Source organism: Eubalaena glacialis, chromosome 18 (assembly GCF_028564815.1).
Source record: "Eubalaena glacialis isolate mEubGla1 chromosome 18, mEubGla1.1.hap2.+ XY, whole genome shotgun sequence".
Taxonomy (NCBI): domain Eukaryota; kingdom Metazoa; phylum Chordata; class Mammalia; order Artiodactyla; family Balaenidae; genus Eubalaena; species Eubalaena glacialis.
Window position 1 is genome coordinate 6,824,536 of NC_083733.1, and position 21,265 is coordinate 6,845,800.

Below are 21,265 nucleotides of genomic sequence, written 5' to 3' on the forward strand. Positions count from 1 at the left end.
TGGGGCTGTTAGGTATACTCAGGGCTTCATGGACGATAAAACGCATTTCTTTTAGAAGCACATGGATAGGTTCCATGAGACTGGTAACCATGGTTTTTTTTTTCTTTCCTTAATTTTTTTAAGACCTGGAACCCCCAGACTTTGGCATAGTGCTTGGTGTATGGAAGTACTTGATAAACTTGTGTGGAATGGAGGGATGGGGGTCTTTTGATGAGACAGAGCATGGCTGGCTTTAAGGTACTCCAGCTAATTCGTGCACGCTAAACCCAGGATAATAAGGGGCGGGCGGAGTGGATTTCTAGGACACAGTTCCATCCAAGTAAAGCCACCAGGCTGACTGCTGGTTTGTGGCTCCCCAACAGTCACTTGTTTCTCCTAAGTTAGTTCTCAGTTCACTCTGACCAAGTTGTGGCTCTACGGACCATTCCCCACCCCACGCACACTATCCTCGCCTTGAAAAAGCCTTATTAAAGCATCACACAGTACAAATCATTAAACTGCATCTCAAGATGTAGAGGAGGATCATCTTGTCCTAGGTGGGTCTGCCCCTTTGTGGGTGGCCGAATCTGAGATTTTCTGTAGTTTCCTAAGGCTTCGCTAACTGCTCCAGAAAACTGGATAATCCAGAGAGCCTACCCTGTATCACCCCGTTTAAGCAGTGAGTGACCTCTTGCCTGTGGACAGCTGCAGACCCGGAGCTTCCCTGTGGCTATGCAGCCAGCTCATAAGTGGACGGAGCAGGGGTGAGTGAGAAGCTGGCCGAGCCTTCAGGGGCTCTGATCAGCTCTGTAAATCAAAGAGGCCCCAAGATTTCCACCCTTGACCCCCACTGCCCCAGTCACGAAGCTAGTCTCTGTCTTAGTGGATGGGCTCCACCCCCAGCCCCCTGTCATGTATGGCAGCAGGTCGGTTCAGCCTGCTGGTGGTAGTTAAAGTGCTTTGACCTGGGGCAGGGCTAGGGCTCCTCTCTGGGCCCTGGTAAATTCTGATGGCCTTAAGTGTGAAATCGTTTGCCTTTTAGTTCAAATCCTTTCCAGAATCTAATGAATTAGTTCCTTAAGAGATGGGGCTCATCTTCTGTGGAAGTCAATTACCTGGGTCTTTAGGGGCCAGAGAAGGAATACTCCTCACTCTACAGGTCGTGCACAGAAGCTTTAACTGGTCAAGAGTTTCATTGCTTTTATTCAGTGAGGTTTGGAACACGAGAGGCCAAATGTGAGCAGGTTTGGGGGTCCTCTATAGAGACTATAAGTTAAGAAATTGTCCAAGACGAAAAAGTTACCAGGAAGTGACCCCAACTCATGCCACTTGGGTCGACTTCAGAAACGTCATCTTGCTGACAGGCTTGAGGAGAGGATGACCTCACACATGAGCATGTTCCCAGGGTCCGAAGAGAGCACACACTCCTACATGCAAACACACGCGCACACACGACACCTTTACACGTGGAGCCCGGCCTCTATGAGTAAAACTTGCTGTTGCTGACTCTCTTCTCTCTTAACCTGAAATGAAACAGATTTCACCGTCATCCATTAGTCTAGGACATGGGCCACGTGCTGAACTCTGACATTTCTCTGTCCACACATTTGCAGGATATTCGGGGCTGGAGGGTACAGGGCAGAGTTGGAGAAGTGAGTCCCTGGCAAAGACACGTAACTTCCGTGGATCTGTTTCCTCACTGGTCATTGTCCTGGGGTCACTGCTACTGTGTAGGTGAGGTCAAGATGAAATGAAAATAACATGGGTGAGGAGTCTCCATGCTCTTTGCAACGGAGGTTGCTACTGGCATTTTCTTCACGATAGTTCTTGGTGGAGCAGGAATATCTGGCATACTTGGCTGTCCCTCCTTACACGTCCGTAGCACAATTCAAAGCATCCCTTGTTGCGGAGGGAGAGGGATTCTGTTTCGATTTAGGAACCACTGGTCTAGCCCATGCTTGGGAAGTCTAGAAGCGCTCCTTAAACAGTAGTGGTCACGGCTTATTTGCACTCTGACATTCAAGTGTCCCTCTCGTGAGGACAGCTCAGCTTAGGGAAGGTGCAGATGCTTAAGCTCTAACTGTAAGTAATTGATGGAGCAAAGAGAAGTAGAGTCAAGGGTATCAGGATTTCTAAAGACGGAGGCTTTCCCGCAGCCCTGGCCCCGGGGCCCAACATCACAGTGGCTGCAGGGTCTACAGAGGGGGGGCTGACCCACCTGCGGTTGCACTTCTCCTGGTACAGCTGCAGCTGGTTCTCGTTGACGTTGAACTCTCTGACCAGGGCATCCCGGTTGGCGCTGCGCAAGTTCTGGTGTGTGTCATACAGAAAGAGCTGGTTGTTCAGTTCTTCCTGCCGCCTCCGCAGCTGGCGGCAGGAGGAGTAAAGCTCCTCTTCGCTCTCCTGGGGAACAGAGGTGAGAACAACCATGTGGGGACAGTGTCTTCCAAACCAGGATGTGGGGCATGGCACCTGGAGGGTGTGAGGGAGGGGAGCACAGGGCAGACCTGTCGTCTGCTGGGACCTTCCCAGAAAATCTAGGGCCTCTTTTCACCAAAGATAAACTTGCAGTCATTTACTCCATGGGAAGCAAGCAGTTTAGAAACTCTGGTTCTTGAGGAGGGGGAGCTTTATTGTGAAACACTGAAATAACAAATGCACTGCCCACTGATCCTGTTTCTTAATCAAATCTGGTTTTTCGTGGGTCTGTGTCACCTTCTGGCTCTCATCCAAATGCATAAGGCTCTGTGCTTATAGTGGAACACAGCAGGTGAGGCAGAGGGCAGCCTGGATGGGAGGTAGATTGGTGGTGGCCTGGGGGCTGGAGTGAGTGGCGACAGCTAATGAGCAGGAGTTGCTTTCTGGGGTGATGAAAATATTCCAAAACTGGTCATGATGATGGTTACACAACCCTGAATAGACTAAAAACGATTGAACTGTATACTTTAAGTGGGTGGAATGTACGGTATACGAATTATAGCTCAATAAACTTGTCACTCCCGCTGTGGCAAAAAGAGGCAGGGAAACATAGGCTATACCCCCAGAGATGGGCTTGTCACTCTGGCCAGTAACGACGACTCGCCTGTCACCGCCGCCCCGAGGCGTGTGACCCAAGCCAGGCAGATGGGTAGCAGCCCTGGGCCTCTGGTCAGTGCTCTTGGTAAAAAGAAAGTTTCTTTTCTTGGGGATCAGTGGAAAGAGTGATGATTGCTTCCGGTTGCTAGCGGCCCCTTTGCTATCGCGTCGAGAAAGAGAGGGAAGCAAAGCCAGCGGGAGAGCACGTGGGTCCAGCCATGACCGTAACAAGCCCTGCTCCTAGACCCTGCAGTTGTCCGAGCCAAATATTCCCCCCGTTATGCTAAGGGGAAAGAAAAATCTTACCGGGTAAGGTGTTTGGATTTCAGCAAGGGAGGGGAGGGTGTGTTGCCTCACTGATGTTTTTAAAAGGTCTCTGTCTACTGTGCAAAGGATGGCTACTCAGGGGGTGGGTCTAGTGGCTGTTACCACTGGTGCAGTAGGTCAAGTGAGAGACTCCAGTGCTACAAAAACGGGCATCCATATACACGAGTGGGCTTCCGTTGTCATTGATTTTTATAAAACGTGGCTCAGACCATAGCTTGGTCTGAAATTTTTTTCTCACCTTAACGACCTAACAAACCATCATGGACATCCCCGGGATAACAGGTAGAACTCTGACTTTGGAGAGTGGGGATAGAGATGGTAAAGGTTATTCTGGCCACTGGCAAAGTGCCGAGGAGTAAAACGATGATTGTCTTTGCACAAGGAGTGGAGGTAAAATGGGTAGTCCTTGGTAACTGATTCAACGTACTGAGTGAGGCACTGGGAAGGGTCCATAGTGACTTCGCTTAAACGTTTATCCTTCCTCAAGGAGACCAGCTTTCCTTCCTATTAAAACTAAAGCAAAACAAAACAAAAGCCACATTGAAGTCTTAACACTGTACTACAAATGGTCTCTTTTCACCTGCTCTCCGCCTAGAAGAAAACAACGTATGTTGCTTTCATATATGTAATGATGAGTAGCACTGATGTATATACATTACCAAATGTACAAGAGATAGCTAGTGGGAAGCAGCCGCATAGCACAGGGAGATCAGCTCGGTGCCTTGTGACCACCTGGAGGGGTGGGATAGGGAGGGTGGGAGGGAGGCTCAACATATATGTACACACATATGTTCTATTACAGAAAAGTAGCCCATAACAGAAAAATAATTATCCTGGAAGAAAATGAGAAAATTTTTATATCAGCCCCAGAAAGCTTCACAAATGGTGTCTTTGACATCTGTTGTATGTAGGTAGCGGTTACCTCCAATTCTATTCAAAATGTGCCATAGCCCTGAGAAAGAAGGCTTCCAAGTAATTTATATGAAGCCAGCATAACAAAACCTGACCAAAAACTTCAATGAATAGCAGTGAGAAAACCCTAAATAAAATATTAACACGTACATTATAGAAGCACGTTAAACAATACAATCCTATTGTATTTCACTAAGAAATTCTTTTTTCCTGCTCTTAAGATGACTGTTTCACACTTCTGCTCTCCCTAAATCTCCCCAATCTCAGCTGATGGCCTTGCTTCGTGTTTCGTGTAGATGAAATTACGTGGGAAATCTGCCCATCTCGGCTCCTTACCATATACCCCATGGCTTTCCTCCCGCACTTACCCTTTCTCTGTCCTGCTTCGTTTCCCTTTTTCACTAAATCATCTCCATGAGCAGTATGCAAGTACATCTTAAGAAGCTTTCCCTTCACCCCAGCAGCTAAGGACCCATCTCTCGTCACCTTCACAGCAAATGTCCTTGAATAAGTCATATGCTCTCCATCAATATATCATCTACTCCCTCTTACGTTTTACATTTTCAGTTTTTATTAACTACATAAGCACAGAGTTTAAAGAGCCAAGAAGTCCCACGAGGATTATTACCAAAAAACCCAGCTGTCTCCTGGTTCACCACCCCCTGCCCCTTGATCCCTGGCCCCCAAAGTCAACAGTGGTTTCTTCTGATTATTAACTTCATAGTTAAATGATTTTGTTTTTCTAAAAAACAAAAACCAAACCAAAACAAAACAAAAACCCTGCTTATTACTCCAAGTTCTTGGTTTTTCAGTTTTTAGGGATTATCTTCAGAGAGAAAGATTTGGCTGTTTTATCTTCCCCCATGGAGTTAAATCCATTTTTGGTTATATCAATTTATGTTTACATTGCAATTTTATTATTATTCCCACTTTGAGCCCTTGAATCTTCTTTAACCCCTGGTTTTAGATGGATGTGTGTGTGTATAATTTAGAATTTAAAATCCTTGAATTCTTGGAGAACACCTTTGGTAATAAGTTTTCTCTGCTCTCTGACAAAACCTTCATGGAATTCTCTATCTTTACTTTTTTTCTGTTTGTTTTCTCCCCCCACCGATGCTTTTTCCTTTTAATTTTTTTATGTTGCCATTTTATACTTACAGAAAAGTTGCAATAAGAGTACAGCAAATTCTCATACCCTTTGCCACCCTGGTCCCCAGGGTTACCATCCTGCACAACCACAGTATAATTATCAAAACTAAGAAATTAGCATTGGGGCAATACTGTTAACTAAAGTATTCGGTTTTCACTGGGTTTTCCATCCATGTCCTTTATCTGGTCCAATATCCAGTCCAGGAACCCACATCACATGCAACTGCCGTGTCTTCCAGTTTCCGCCAATCTGTGACATTTCCTCAGCCCCACCCGCCCCCCATTTATAACCTTGACACTTTGAAAGAGTCCTGGTCACTTGCTTTGTAGAACATTCTGCAGTTCAAGGCTTTGTCCGGTGTTTTCTCATGATTTGTTTGAGGTTATGCAGCTTTGGCACGAATGCCACACCTTCTCAGGAGGTACGTGATGTCAACACATTACTGGTGGTGACGCTGATCATTTTTGGTTAAGATGGTGTCTCCTGGGTTCATCCACTGTAAAGCTCCTGTTTTTCTTTCCAATTAAATTTCTTAGAGGAAGGTATCAATAGTTTGACACTATGCAAATAGCCTGTTTCTCCTCAAACTTTGACTCACTAATTTTAGCATCCACTGGTAGATCTTTACTGTGGTGTTCCAATGGCGATTTTCTATTTCCCTCACTCCTGCATTTCTTTTCTTGAATGTTTATTTTTTTATTTTAATTTATTTTTTATGGAAGTATAGTTGATTTACAATGTTGATTTCTGCTATACAGCAAATGACTCAGTTATACACCTATATACACTCTTTTTATATTCTTTTACATTATGGTTTATCCCAGGATTTGAATATACTTCCCTGTGCTATACAGTAGAGGACATTGTTGTTTATCCATTCTATATGTAATAGTTTGCATCTACTAACCCCAGACTCCCAGTTCATCCCTCCCCTCTGCTTTGGCAACTACAAGTCTGTTCTCTATGTCTGTGAGTCTGTTTCTGTTTCGTAGATACGTTCATTTGTGCCATAGTTTAGATTTCACATATAAGTGATTATCATATGGTATTTGTCTTTTTCTGTCTGAGTTACTTCACTTAGTATGATAATCTCTAGTTGCATCCATGTTGCTGCAAATGGCATTATTTCATTCTTTTTTATGGCTGAGTAGTATTCCTTTGTATATATGTACCACATCTTCTTTATCCATTCATCTGTCGATGGACATCTAGGTTGTTTCCATGTCTTGGCTATTGTGAATAGTGCTGCTGTGATCATAAGGGTGCATGTATCTTTTTTAATTATAGTTTTGTCTGGATATATGGCCAGGGGTGGGATTGCTGGATCATATGGTAGTTCTATTTTTCGTTTTCTGAGGAACCTCCATACTGTTTTCCACAGTGGCTGCACCAACTTACATTCCCACCAACAGTGTAGGAGGGTTCCCTTTTCTCCACACCCTCTCCAGCACTTGTTATCTGTAGACTTTTTAATGATGGCCATTCTGACTGGTATGAGGTAGTACCTCATTGTAGTTTTGATTTGCATTTCTCTAATAATTAGCGATGTTGAGCATCTTTTCATGTGCCTGGTGGCCATCTGTATGTCTTCTTTGGAGAAGTGTCTATTTAGATCTTCTGCCTATTTTTTGATTGGGTTGTTTGTTTTCTTGTTGAGTTGTATGAGCTGTTTGTATATTTTGGAAATTAAGCCCATGTTGGTCGCATCATCTGCAAATATTTTCTTGCATTCTGTAGGTTGTCTTCGTTTTTGTTTATGGTTTTCTTTGCTGTGCAAAAAGCTTGTAAGTTTGATTAGGTCCCATTTGTTTATTTTTGTTTTTATTTCTATTGCCTTGGGAGACTGAGCTAAGAGAACATTGGTACGATTTATGTCAGAGAATGCTTTGCCTGTTATTTCTTCTAGGTCACTCCTGTATTTATTAATGGAATTCTTCTGTAAGGAAAAACTATCTCTTCTCTCTCATTTAATTATTATTTTTAAATTATTTTTTATGGATGTATAGTTGATTTACAATTTTGTGTTAGTTTCAGGTTTACAGCAAAGTGATTCAGTTATACATACACACACACACACACACACACATACATACATATATATATTCTTTTTCAGATTCTTTTCCCATATAGGTTATTACAAAATGTTGAATATAGTTCCCTGTGCCATATAGTAGTAGGTTGTGGTCGTTTATCTATTTTATATATAGTAGTATGAATCTGTTATGCCCAAATTCCTAATTTATTCCTCCTACCCACCTTTCCTCTTTGGTATCCATACATTTTTCTGTATCTGTAGTCTGTTTCTGTTTCGTAAATTGGTTCATTTGTATCATTTTTCAGATTCCACATATAAGTAATATATGATATTGTTTTTCTCTGACTTCACTTAGTATGATAATCTCTAGGTCCATCCATGTTGCTGCAAATGACATTATTTCATTCTTTTTTTAAGGGCTGAGTAATATTCATTGTTTATATATACCACATATTCTTTATCCATTCATCTGTTGATGGGTATTTCATTTGCTTCCATGTCTTGGATATTGTACATAGGGCCGCAATGAACATAAGGGTGCATGTATATTTTTAAAGTATTGTTTTCTCCAGATATATGCCCAGGAGTGGGATTGCAGGATCTTACGGTAACTCTATTTTTAATTTTTTTTGAGGAACCTCCATACTGTTCTTCATAGTGGCTGCACCAGTTTACATTCCCACCAACAATGTAGGAGGTTCCCTTTTCTCCACACCCTCTCCAGCATTTATTATTTGTAGACTTTCTGGCCATTCTGACCCGTGTAAGGTGATACCTCATTGTAGTGTTGATTTGCATTTCTCTAATAATGAGTGGTGGTGAGCATCTTTTCATGTGCCTATTAGCCATCTGTATGTCTTCTCTGGAGAAATGTCTACTTAGATCTTCTGCCCATTTTTTTGGTTGGGTGGTTTGATTTTTTGATTTTGAGCTGTATGTCTCTCTTTTAATTATTAAACATTCACGTTTCCATGGGTTATAATCCAATATTATTATTTTGCTGCTCAAATTGTTCCAGCTTGGGCCTTTCAGAGATTTTGATGTGTCACCATCCTTTCTTTAGCACTTCTTTATCCGTTACTTACTGGAATTTGAAGATACTCCAGGCTCATTTTATATTTTATCTGTCCCTACTCTGGAATTAAGCTCTTGTCTAAAGAGCTCTGATTTCTTTTACTGTAGAATGATATTTAGAAAGCAAGATGTGGGTGCTTGGATGTGCTCATTGCTACTGGGGTGTCATTAGTTCTAGGCCCTCTCAGTAGACACAGCTAGGGTATGTATATATGTAGAGTAACTGATGCAAACATATATTTATTTCTGCATACCTGTGTGTGTGTGTATTTTAAGTGAGCTTACACTGATACCTCTGATTTCAATCAAACATTAACTTTGGAAGGGTTGGTGTATATTTCTCCTTGTTCAGGTGTTGCTTTATGTCTTCCAGTCTAAAAGCCCTATACCTTTCTTATTTGAATTACTCCTAACATGATGTTATACTTTTTGTCATTATCATGAATGAGATTTCCCATCTGTCCCTGCCTCCCATCCCACATTTCCAACTGTTTAGAATAGAGAAAAGTGAGTGACTTAATAGATACATGACAAATACACAAATCAGTCTCCTTAAAATTGGAGTCTGTTTTTTAAAGTATATAACCATAATTTGTGAGCAGATAATTTTATTGCTTTACCACACTTTATACTGATTGTTTCTTTGACTGGTTACATTTGTTACCTCTAAAGGTGTATGATTTTGCTCAGTGTCACTAACTATACCAGGGTTAAACCACCCTTGCATTATTGGACTGAACTACTTACTTGTAATATATCATTCTTCCAGTAAATAGCTGGAAATGACTTGCTAATTTTTTTTACAATTTTAATCTGTATTCATAACTGACATTTATCTACGACTGGGTGGTGATATGAAAGTTATACAGCTTCAAGACATTAACTGGAACATTTCCAGTTTTCTGTTGACTTCAGTGGATTAAAACTGGAATTGTGTTCTTTAAATCCAAATAGAATACAGCTATTAACAGCATCTGGATCTGATACCTCTTTTATCTGATAGGTGTTTTATTACCCTTTAGGTGTTTTCTGTAGGACTTCGTCTCCAACTTTTCTACTGTTTCTTGACACAATTTTAGCCCATTCTTCAAGGCAACCATTTTGCCCTAGTTTTTCAAACTTTTTTATCTTATTATTTGGGGTTCAGTCTCCTTTTCAATATTTACTCTTGAATGTTTTTGCCCTTACTTTGTTCCTTTATTAAGCAGGCAAAGAGTTTATTTAATTGATCTTTTCAATGAATCAGCATTTGTTTTATGTTTCCTTCAGTTGGCTTTTATCTTTATTATTATTTTTTTAAATTTTAAATGAATATTCAGTTTTCTGTGTAGTTTTAAGGCAAGCACTCTCCTACATATACTTATGGCATAAATGTTTTACTACTTTTGGGTAATTTACTTGATTTATTTCATCTGGAATTCCTTATTTTCAAATAGGGAACATTTTGACCATCTTAGTATCTTTCAAATTTTATCAGGTTATAACGTATTAAGGTTTTCTTTGTGATCAAGTACTCAATCAAGTTTCTGAGAAATAGAAGAAAACAATGTACGTTATCCACTTGTAGGACATAAAGTGTATCACTTAAATCAAACTTGTTAGTCATTAGTTTGATCATCTGTCCTTGGTGATTTTTTTGTATACTAGACATCCAGATTCTGAAAGATGTTTTCAATCAAATAATCTTTTATTTGTATGAACTTTTGTTTTATACATGTAGCATAGTAATGCCGGTTTCTAACTAAACATGTATGACTCTTGCATCCCTTTTGTACACCAGACATTCTGTCATTACATATCGTCCCTCTTAATGCTCTTTAGTACTTTTGATCTTGAATTCTACTTTGGTATTAATTTTTCCTTCCCAGTTTTTCCCAGTAACTCTTCATTACTGTTTCTTTTCTTCTAACCTTTGTTTCATGCCTATTTCTTTTAAACATTGCACAGCTGGATTTCTTTGCTTCTTTTCTAATGGGAGAAATCAGCCCACTCACCTGATCAAATCTAAGTTATATCCATTATTATATTTTAAATTTCTTCTTCTTCTTTTATCCTTTTTTAATGTTTACTCTCTTGGTCAAGTTTCTGTTTCTCTCTCTTTTTCCCCTCTGCTTTTCAATTCTTATGGTGGTTACCTTCAGTTTTTTAACATTTCCTTTGTACCTCAAACTATCAGAATTAACTCTTCCCTTGCAGGATGCTTTATTTGCCTATTGATCCCACAGGCATAAATGTTGAAACCTTTTAGGATGCCTGTATTTTACCTCTTAACTCCTGGGTTTTGCTGATATTTGATTATTTTCAGTTCTAGACTATTATGAAATTGAGCTGTCTCTTGAGTGGGATACACGATATGTCTGAAATCCTGCATATCCACAAATAACATTTCTATTGCCTTGACATGGCAAGTGGGTGGCTGGGCACTGATTTCTTCTGTCTTACTTGTCTGTAGATGGCATTCTTCTGGTTTCCAGTGCGGAAGAGGACAAGTCTGATATTAGATGTATTTGGTTTTCTTTGTTGATAACTTGGTGTGTTGGGAAGCTTTTAGGGTTTCTTATTTATCCTTAGAATTCAAAAGTTTTACTAAGATATGACTTGGGGTGTTGGGTGTGCATTCTATTCTTCCCTTCAGGAACCAAGCGAGTCATCTCAAGTAGCAAATCAGAGAAAATTCCCACTAGTAACTGCTTCATTAGTAGCTCCCCACCCTTCTGTTGCATTTTGTCCTTTGGGGACATGCTTGCATGCTAGGCTCAGAGGGCAGATGCCCATGACCTATCTTTTCCTTTATGATTTCTGTCTCATGGTGGTATTGCTCTAGATTTTGAGACACTTCTTCCACATTTTTTTTAACATCTTTATTGTAGTATAATTGCTTTAAAATGGTGTGTTACTTTCTGCTTTATAACAAAGTGAATCAGCTATATGTATACATATATCCCTGTATCCCCTCCCTCTTGTGTCTCCCTCCCACCCTCCCTATTCCACCCCTCTAGGTGGTCACAAAGCACTGAGGTGATCTCCCTGTGCTATGCAGCTGCTTCCCACTAGCCATCTATTTTACATTTGGTAGTATATATAAGTCTGTGCCACTCTCTCACTTCGTCCCAGCTTACCCTTCCCCCTCCCCACGTCCTCAAGTCCATTCTCTACATCTGCGTCTTTAGTCCTGTCCTGCCCTTAGGTTCTTCAGAACCATTTTTTTCTTTTTTTAAGATTCCATATATATGTGTTAGCATATGGTATTTGTTTTTCTCTTTCTGACTCACTTCACTCTGTATCAGACTCTAGGTCCATCCACCTCACTACAAATAACTCAATTTTGTTTCTTTTTATGGCTGAGTAATATTCCATTGTATATATGTGCCACATCCTCTTTATCCATTCATCTGTCAATGGACACTTAGGTTGCTTCCATGTCCTGGCTATTGTAAATAGAGCTGCAGTGAACATTGTGGTACATGACTCTGTTTGAATTATGGTTTTCTCAGGGTATATGTCCAGTAGTGGGATTGCTGGGTCATATGGTAATTCTATTTTTAGTTTTTTAAGGAACCTCCATACTGTTCTCCATGGTGGATCAATTTACATTCCCACCAACAGTGCAAGAGGGTTCCCTTTTCTACACACCCTCTCCAGCATTTATTGTTTGTAGATTTTTTGATGATGGCCATTCTGACTGGTGTGAGGTGATACCTCATTGTAGTTTTGATTTGCATTTCTCTAATGGTCAGAGCATCCTTTCATGTGTTTGTTGGCAATCTGCGTATCTTCTTTGGAGAAATGTCTGTTTAGGTCTTCTCATTTTTGGATTGGATTGTTTGTTTTTTTTGATATTGAGCAGCATGAGCTGCTTGTATATTTTGGAGATTAATCCTTTGTCAGTTGCTTCATTTGCAAATATTTTGTCCCATTCTGAGGGTTGTCTTTTCATCTTGTTTATGTTTTCCTTTGCTGTGCAAAAGCGTTTAAGTTACATTAGGTCCCGTTTTTTTTGTTTGCTTGTTTTTATTTCTATTTCTCTAGGAGGTAGGTCAAAAAGGATCTTGCTGTGATTTATTTCATACAGTGTTCTGCCTATGAGTGCTCTTTCCTCTAAGAGTTTTATAGTGTCTGGCCTTACATTTAGGTCTTTAATCCATTTTGAGTTTTTTTCTGTATATGGTGTTAGGGAGTGTTCTAGAACAATTTCATTCTTTTACATGTAGCTGTCCAGTTTTCCCAGCGCCACTTATTGAAGAGGCTGTCTTTTCTCCATTGTATATTCTTGCTTCCTTTATCAAAAATAAGGTGACCATATGTGCGTGGGTTTATCTCTGGGCTTTCTATCCTGTTCCACTGATGTCTATTTCTGTTTTTGTGCCAGTACCATACTGTCTTGATTACTGTAGGTTTGTAGTATAGTTTGAAGTCAGGGAGCCTGATTCCTCCAGCTCCATTTTTCTTTCTCAAGATTGCTTTGGCTATTCGGGGTCTTTTGTGTTTTCATACAAATTGTGCAATTTTTTGTTCTAGTTCTGTGAAAAATGCCATTGGTAGTTTGATAGGGATTGCACTGAATCTGTAGATTGCTTTGGGTAGTATAGTCATTTTCACAATGTTGATTCTTCCAATCCAAGAACATGGTATATCTCTCCATCTGTATCATCTTTAATTTCTGTCATCAGTGTCTTATAGTTTTATTGCATGCAGGTCTTTTGTCTCCTTAAGTAGGTTTATTCCTAGGTATTTTATTTTTTTTGTTGCAATAGTAAATGGGAGTGTTTCCTTAATTTCTCTTTCAGATTTTTCATCATTAGTGTATAGGAATGCAAGAGATTTCTGTGCATTAATTTTGTATCCCTGCTACTTTACCAAATTCATTGATTACCTCTAGTAGTTTTCTGGTAGCATCTTTAGGATTCTGTATGTATAGTATCATGTCATCTGCAAACAGTGTATGCAGATGACATGCTTTACTGTATGTTTCTCTGTCTTCTCAGTTTCTTAACTTACTGTGTTTGGGGTCTCCTTTTTGCAGGCTGCAGGTTCGTAGTTCCTGTTGTTTTTGGTGTCTGCCCCCAGTGGGTAAGGTTGGTTCAGTGGCTTGTGTAGGCTTCCTGGTGGAGGGCACTGGTGCCTGTGTTCTGGTGGATGAGGCTGGATCTTGTCTTTCTGGTGGGCAGGACCACGTCCAGTAGTGTGTTTTGGGGTGTCTGTGACCTTATTATGATTTTAGGCAGCCTCTCTGCTAATGGGTGGGGTTGTGTTCCTGTCTTGCTAGTTGTTTGGCATAGGGTGTCCAGCACTGTAGCTTGCTGGTCGTTGAGTGGAGCTGGGTCTTAGTGTTGAGATGGAGACCTGTGGGAGAGCTTTCGTCGTTTGATATTACGTGTAGCTGGGAGGTCTCTGGTGGACCAATGTCCTGAACTCGGCTCTCCCACCTCAGCGGCACAGGCGTGACACCCGGCCAGTGCAACAAGACCCTGTCAGCCACATGGCTCAGAAGGAAAGGGAGAAGAAAAAAGAAAGAAAAAAATAATAAAATAAAATAAGTTATTTAAAAAAATTATTAAAAATAAAAAAATTAAGAAGTCATAAAGAAAAGAAAGACGAGAGCAACAAAAGCAATAAACAAATCCACCAATGATAACAAGCACTAAAAACTATACTTAAAAAAAAAAAGAACCCTTGGACAAATGGTAAAAGCAAAGCTATACAGACAAAATCACACAAAGAAGCATACACATACACACTGACAAAAAGAGAAAAAGGAAAAAATATACATATATATATATAAAAAGGAATAGAGCAACCATATCAATAAACAAATCTGCCAATGATAATAAACTCTAAATACTAAACTAAGATAAACATAAAACCAGAAACAAATTCAATGCAGAAAGCAAACCCCAAGTCTACAGTTGCTCCCAAAGTCCACTGCCTCAATTTTGGGATGATTCGTTGTCTATTCAGGTATTCCACAGATGCAGAGTACATCACGTTAGTTGTGGAGATTCAATCCGCTGCTCCTGAGGCTGCTGGGAGAGATTTCCCTTTCTCTTCTTTGTTTGCACAGTTCCTGGGGTTCAGCTTTGGGTTCGGCCCCGCCTCTGCGCATAGGTTGCCTGAGGGCGTCTGTTCTTTGCTCAGACAGGACGGGGTTAAAGAAGCAGCTGATTAGGGGCCTCTGGCTCACTCAGGCCGAGGGGAGGGAGGGGTACGGAATGCAGGGCGAGCCTGTGGCAGCAGAGGATGGCGTGACGTTGCACCAGCCTGAGGCGCGCCGTGTGTTCTCCCGGGGAAGCTGTCCCTGCATCACAGCACCCTGGCAGTGGCGGGCTGCACAGGCTCCCGGGAGGGGAGGTGTGGATAGTGACCTGTGCTCGCACACAGGCTTCTTGGTGGCGGCAGCAGCAGCCTTAGCGTCTCATGCCCGTCTCTGGTGTCCGCGCTGATAGCCGCGGCTCGTGCCCGTCTCTGGAGCTCATTTAGGCGGTGCTCTGAATCCCCTCTCCTCGCGCACCCCGAAACAAATCCACATTGTCGTTTGAGTCACTAATGTGGATCTCTCTCTCTATTTATGTACTGAATTTTTAAATTCAAAAGATCTTTTTTTTTTTTTGGTTTCAAATTCCAGGTCTTTTTTAGAGCTTTAATGTACATCCAAATAAAGCACTGATGTGTTAGGGTTCTCATAAGATGCTTCCAGCAGCTCTAGTTCAACTGCCAGCCACCTGTACCAGGTATTCACCTGGTCTTTCCTCCTCTTGTTGCTACGTGCCTGGTTTTCCACTGCATGCTCATGGTTTCGTATGTGCGGTAGTCACACCAAGGCACTGGGCCGTGGTGGAGGCACCTTAGTTTCTGCTGTTTGGGAGCAGCACTGGTCAAACTCTAGCTGTTGAGGCACAAGGAGGGCCTTTCTCTCTGTCTCCAGGTCTCCCAACTGTAAAGAAATCTTTCCCAATCTCAAACACCAGGACCAGCTCAGCTCCCGAGTGCAGCACCCCCTACTCATCCTCCAGGACTTCAGTGTGCCCCACAGCCCTTCTCCAGAGGGATATGTGTGAATCCACACATCTGCTCTGGCTGAGCCTTGCTGGGAACCACAGATCCTGGTCTTGCCAACTAGGCCACTCTACCCCTTGTACCTTAGCTCCCACCCAGCACGAAGGTAAGCACTGTCGACCCCGGGATCTGTACTCAGAGATCCTGGGGCTGCCAGTTTTCTCAAACGTACCCTCCAGATACTGCCAACTTGCCCATCGATGATGATTAGGATGACTATTCGAGTTTCCGTATTTCTCCCCATTCTTCTGAATCTCACAAGTTTAGATCATTTGAGTGAAGGAGGCCCTTTTCAATTAATGGCAGGATTGCATATAATACATCAACTTAAAAGAAACTATTTACTTCCAGAGAACAATTCGACATGTATCCAAAAATACATGGTCTTTTATTTTCCTCTTTGACCTATTATTCCATTGCGAAATAGCTAGTAGCCTCAGGAAGTAATTTTTAATCAATGTTATATGAAGACCTTCATTATTATAAAGTAAAAAGGTACAAACAACCTAACTGTCCATCAGTGGGAGAAAGGCTAAGTGAATCAGGGACCTCTACCTGAGAAACAGGCATTAATGGCTTTGCAAATCGTAAGAATATGGAAAAATGCTTAGCGTCATCTGTGAAGTGAATAAAGGGCACATATTCATATTATATGAATGCAACTATGAAAATATCATATGCAAAAAATTATCAGGCAAAGGAAAGCTATCAAAATGCTAGCAGTAGTTATGTACAGGTGGTTTATGGGATTTTTTTCAACCTCCCCCTTCCTTCCTTTTCCTACTTCTCAAATTAAATATCATAGGTAATGGTGTTAAAAAGACCCTTTGGAAACCATATATACAGAGTAGCAGAATTGATAAATGATTGTGACATTTAAATGGCTTCTTCAGAAAGGGCTCCACGTGCTTACTGACAGCTTTCTGGGGCTTTAAACTCTTATCGCAGCCAATGTTTTATGAGTAAACTCCATCTCAGCTCGCACTGGATCAATCATTTGCTCAGACAAGGCTTTCTGGAAGCTGTTTACCAGAGTGTCTGTCCGGCATCACAGAGGATACAGTGATAAATAAAACGGGGTTTGACCTTGGGCACCCAGGTGTCCCAAACACACACCTCTCAGCACAGTGTGGGGCAGACAGGCCAGACGGTGCCTGTGAATGGCTTACAACCAGGTGACACATGTGGAATTAAATAAAAGCTCAGGAACCAGTAGCAAAGATGAAACCTGCACGTACTCAGACAACTTTCCCCCCGGGAACCCCACACAAAGCCCCCTCTTCCCCCCACCCTCTCAGTGGCCTCCCCAGCAGAAGCTTCCCTCATTAAGGAAGTCAAAGCTGGATAAACACATTTTCTTTTGAATACACTAACTGCATCTGCCGCCCGGTGCTACCTAGTCATTTAAATTCTTTATAGTGCTTCCGGGTTGTTTAACGACAGCTTTGCAGAGCAGTGTGTAGACGAATGCTCAACAAGGACTACCAGGAAAGGGAGGAATTTATATAAAACTTTCATGTCGAGCATTTCTGTCAATCACTTAGAATCATGAAAGGTCATTTTTTTGGATCCATAATTTAAGGCTCAAGTGAAAACTGATTTTCATATAAACATTACATTTACTTTGACAGAGTCCAAAGTGCTAACATTTAAAATTTGTTTCAAAATGGAAAACCTTCCATTATCCATCCCCTTATCCTTTTCAGACAGTTTCATCATCACGAGCTTATTTTATACCAACAAACTGTCACTGAGGTTCTTCGGCCCCTACCTACCATGCCTTGTATTTTTGCATCCTCTTCCACCTTGATGCTTCTAAAATGCTTTTGAAACTATCAAGGTTATCAAAACTGAACGGAAGGCAAACAGCTATGCAGAAAGCCTAACGTTCTCTCCTCTGAGTTTTTACTGCATGGGCGATGGCTATGGCTGTTCAAAGGCATCCCCATCCTTGCCTTCTCCCTTCCCCATTGGATGGTGCTCAGCTCTACAGGCACACCTGGGAGATGCTGCAGGTTGGGCTCCAGACCATCCCAATACAGTGAATAGTGCAATAAAGCGAGTCACACACATTTTTTGGTTTCCCGGTGCATGTAAGAGTCACGTTTCCACTATACTATATTAATTATGTCTAAAAAACAATGTACCTACCTTACCTAAAAATACTTTATTGCTAAAAAATGCTAACCATCATCTGAGCAAGTCATGGTAATAACAGCCAAGATCACTGATCACAGATCACCATAACAAATACAATAATAATGAAAAAGTTTGAAATATGCGAATTACCAAAATGTGAGACGGAGACATGTAGAGAGCAAATGCTGTTGGAAAAATGGTGCCAACAGACTTGCTGGTCACAGGGTTGCCATAACCCTTTAATTCTTTTACAAAACACAGTATCTGCAAAGCGCAATACAACGAGGTATGCAAGCAACACTGACCAAGCCCACGTCAGCGCTCCGGGTTTTCCAGGTTCTCCCAAGAGAACTGGGGCGAGCACAGATTCACCCAGCCCAGGCTGAGTGTTGTGGTTAGGGGAGTGGAAAGACCTTGGGAGATTGTACTGGCCACATACGGGGCCTAGTGGGGTTCGCTCTGTAAGATAGGCCGTCACAAAGACTCTGAAGCTCTAGAATCACAATACATACCATCAAACCCAAGACCTGAACTACCCACTGCTCGGTGCTGCATTCTTATTAACCTTTTGTCCTCACCAACCTTATCTCATCCTCTTTCATAATTGAAGGAGCCCAAGCCCTTTCCATCAAGCCTACCCAAACTGGTTAATCAAAGGAGAGAATAAGTATCTTCAAGGCCGCCGCAAACCAAAAGAACAAGAAGGCAGGCTCCACCAATAGCAGACAGAACCACAAAAGGAGTGCCGCTCGCTGTGGGAACATGAGGTCCGTGAATTCCCTTCCCCAGGACAAGCCGTGACAAAGCTTTGCTGGATGCTTGCAGACCTTTGGAAGGGATTACCAAAGACCAACAGGTGAGGTAAAGCACGCAGGAAAGATGCGTTTACCTAGAAGAGCCCTGTCTTGCCTGGCTGTGACTGAAATGAAACCAAAGAACTTCCAAAGAGCTTCCCCCTTTCCAACTACACAACCTCTTCACGGAATCGTACAGCATCCTGCCAGAAGAAAGGCCGCTGGAAGGAAAGCCCTAGGACCTCGGAGGAAATCTATAGCTAAAAGGAATCCTTCTTTTATGATGTGGCATGTTTGGCTAGATAATTCTCCATGTGTTCCAAGTCCCTCAGCCATACTCATGGGTCGTCTCCACCGCACCAGCAGACATACATGGCGCAGGGAACCCCAGCTGGTGTTTCTCCACTCACCAGGACTGGCCGCATCTCACAGAAGACCAGGAGGCAAGCCAGCTCAATGTCCTCACTGTAGCCGTTCTTCAGAGGAACAGATCTAAATCCTGCAGATTGCAAAAACAACACAAAGGCAGGCAGTTAATGTCAGCCCTTTCCTTTCTTGGAGTACCCAGGGATCACATACCCAGTGCAAGGAGCAGAGAAGTCAGTGCCCCATGCTGGGGGCTGACTTCCTTCCTGGAAGCCACAGGTCCCACCCTGATGGTTGGGGAGAGAGGCTGCAGAACACAGCCTTGACTGACAGGTCCATCCGGAGAAGTGAAGTTAAAAATACCTGCCATCTAGAAATGAAAATGACTCACTCAGAGCGAATTAAAACCCACAGAACATTGCACATTGAATTCAGAGCGACTACAGCTGTAGTTTCAATTCCTTAAATACTCCTGAGGCCAAAGACTCAAAGGAGTAATGAATCCCCACATTCATTTTCTCCACTTAGCCCTTTACAAAGCTTAGGACAAGGGAGTGTTTTCTCTTTGAAGATTTCCAAGGGGAAGAAATCTTCCTGTCCCCTGGCAGTTCATAGCAGCATTGATTATCCTCCTCTAAAAGCCATTCCCAATTTACAATTAGGACCTGTGTCTGAAGGTCATTTAAATGTTTCTTTTTATTTAGGAGAGGGTTGAGGTGGGGCTGAATTCCCCCCACCCCTCCCCATTAAGTAATGTTTAAGGCAACACATCTCAACGGTTGGTTGGTTTGCTTGTTTTGATGAAGTAGTATAACTGAATACACAGTAGAAATGAAAGTCTTGCTCCCACCCACTCATAACCCCTTATTCCAGAAGGAACCACTGTTAACAGTATCCTTCCAAAATAGTCTATGCATGTTTGTTTCCCTTAAAATCGCAAAGGATAGTACCCTGCCCAGCAATTCTGTACCTTACAGTTTCCATTGACCACTCTATCTTAAGGATTTACTATATAGCCCTAGTATCACTTTGAAAGTTTTTAAATTGAAATATAGTTGACATACAATATTATGTTAGCTTCAGGTGTTTTACATAGTGATTTGATATTTGCATACATTATGAAATGATCACAATAATTCTAGTAACCATCTGTCCCCAAAGTTAGTACAACATTACTGGCCATATTCCTTATGCTTTTATATTATATCCCAGTAGCTTCTTTATAAGTGGAGATTTGTACCTTGAAAGCTTTTTATTTGCACTGTATCTACTGATTGTCTGGGACAAGCAATGCTCAAAGTAGGGCATGTGGGCTAGTTTCTCTGTGCCTTCCACCACTCAGGTTTTGGCTTGTTTGATGACTATTCTTATTTCTCTTAGAGAACCTTTTTTAGTCTGTCAGTTGATTTATCACCTTTAAATAATATCTATTGAATCCCTCACTTTCCACTGCTAATGATGAGGAAATTGGCGTGCTTACATAACCCTGTAGCTTCTCTCCCTTTTCCTCCCCTAATCTGGGTAAGTTGTATTATTATTTCTACATCAACATGGTGTGTAATATTTGCGTTCCATTTTGTAACCATAATTCTCCCACAAAGGGAGGCTTAGTTTTCTAAAAGAACATGACAAGGAACACTTGTACACTCACGACCTAAATCTTACCGTTAACCTTTTACTATACTTATGTTTATCCACCCACCAATCTATCGTGTGTGATATTTACTTCATATTTCAAAGAAAGATGAAGGCCTCTGTACACTTCTCCTTATGTCAGCATGAATCTCATTAACAAGAGGTCAGTATTTGTTCAGTGTCCCTTTTCTGATATAAAATTTACACACAATGAAATGCACAAATTTTTTAAAATGTCCAATGCTCACCACCTTCTTACTGAACTGAACTTTTCCATCAATATTTTGGCTGGCTAAATTTGCCTTTTGTATTCTTGAATATGAGCTCATGGGACATATAATCCCTGGACTGTGCATGTGTGAACACATCCATCCTGTGGTTTTATACTTGAGTGACAGTGTGAGTGGGTATAAAACTCTCAGGTCACACTCTTTTCCCTGGAGGATTTTGGGGACACGGCTCTCCTTGAATTTTGCTGTAGAGAAGTTTTCTGGCGTATTTTCCCCTTAGAGGTGTTGGGAATTATGTGATGTGAATCACCTGTGGGTCTTATTAAAATGCAGATCCTGACTCCAGAGGTCTGGGATGGGGCCGAGATTCTGCATCTCTACCGAGCTGATCTATGGACAGTGCGGAAGCTGTCGGTCTAGGTGTTGATTGATGTTAGAACGTGCTGAACTGCTGTGCGCTGTGGCGTTCCGGGGGGCAGCCCGTGCACCCCGAGGA

General features: G+C 41.8%; 1 protein-coding gene across 2 annotated transcripts in view; it reads right to left on the reverse strand.

Annotated features, from left to right (window-relative positions):
- Positions 1–1,164: 1,164 nt before the first annotated feature.
- The window catches only part of PLCG2 (phospholipase C gamma 2), a 150,667-nt gene continuing 130,566 nt past the window's right edge, over positions 1,165–21,265 (reverse strand). For both annotated transcript variants that reach the window (XM_061173028.1, XM_061173027.1), the window contains exons 31-33: positions 18,949–19,037; positions 2,198–2,382; positions 1,165–1,502 (exon numbers count right to left, since the gene is read on the reverse strand). In XM_061173028.1, the coding sequence (XP_061029011.1) occupies positions 1,460–1,502; positions 2,198–2,382; positions 18,949–19,037 (317 nt within the window). In that variant the 3' untranslated portion in view covers positions 1,165–1,459. The remainder of the gene's footprint in view (positions 1,503–2,197; positions 2,383–18,948; positions 19,038–21,265) is intronic.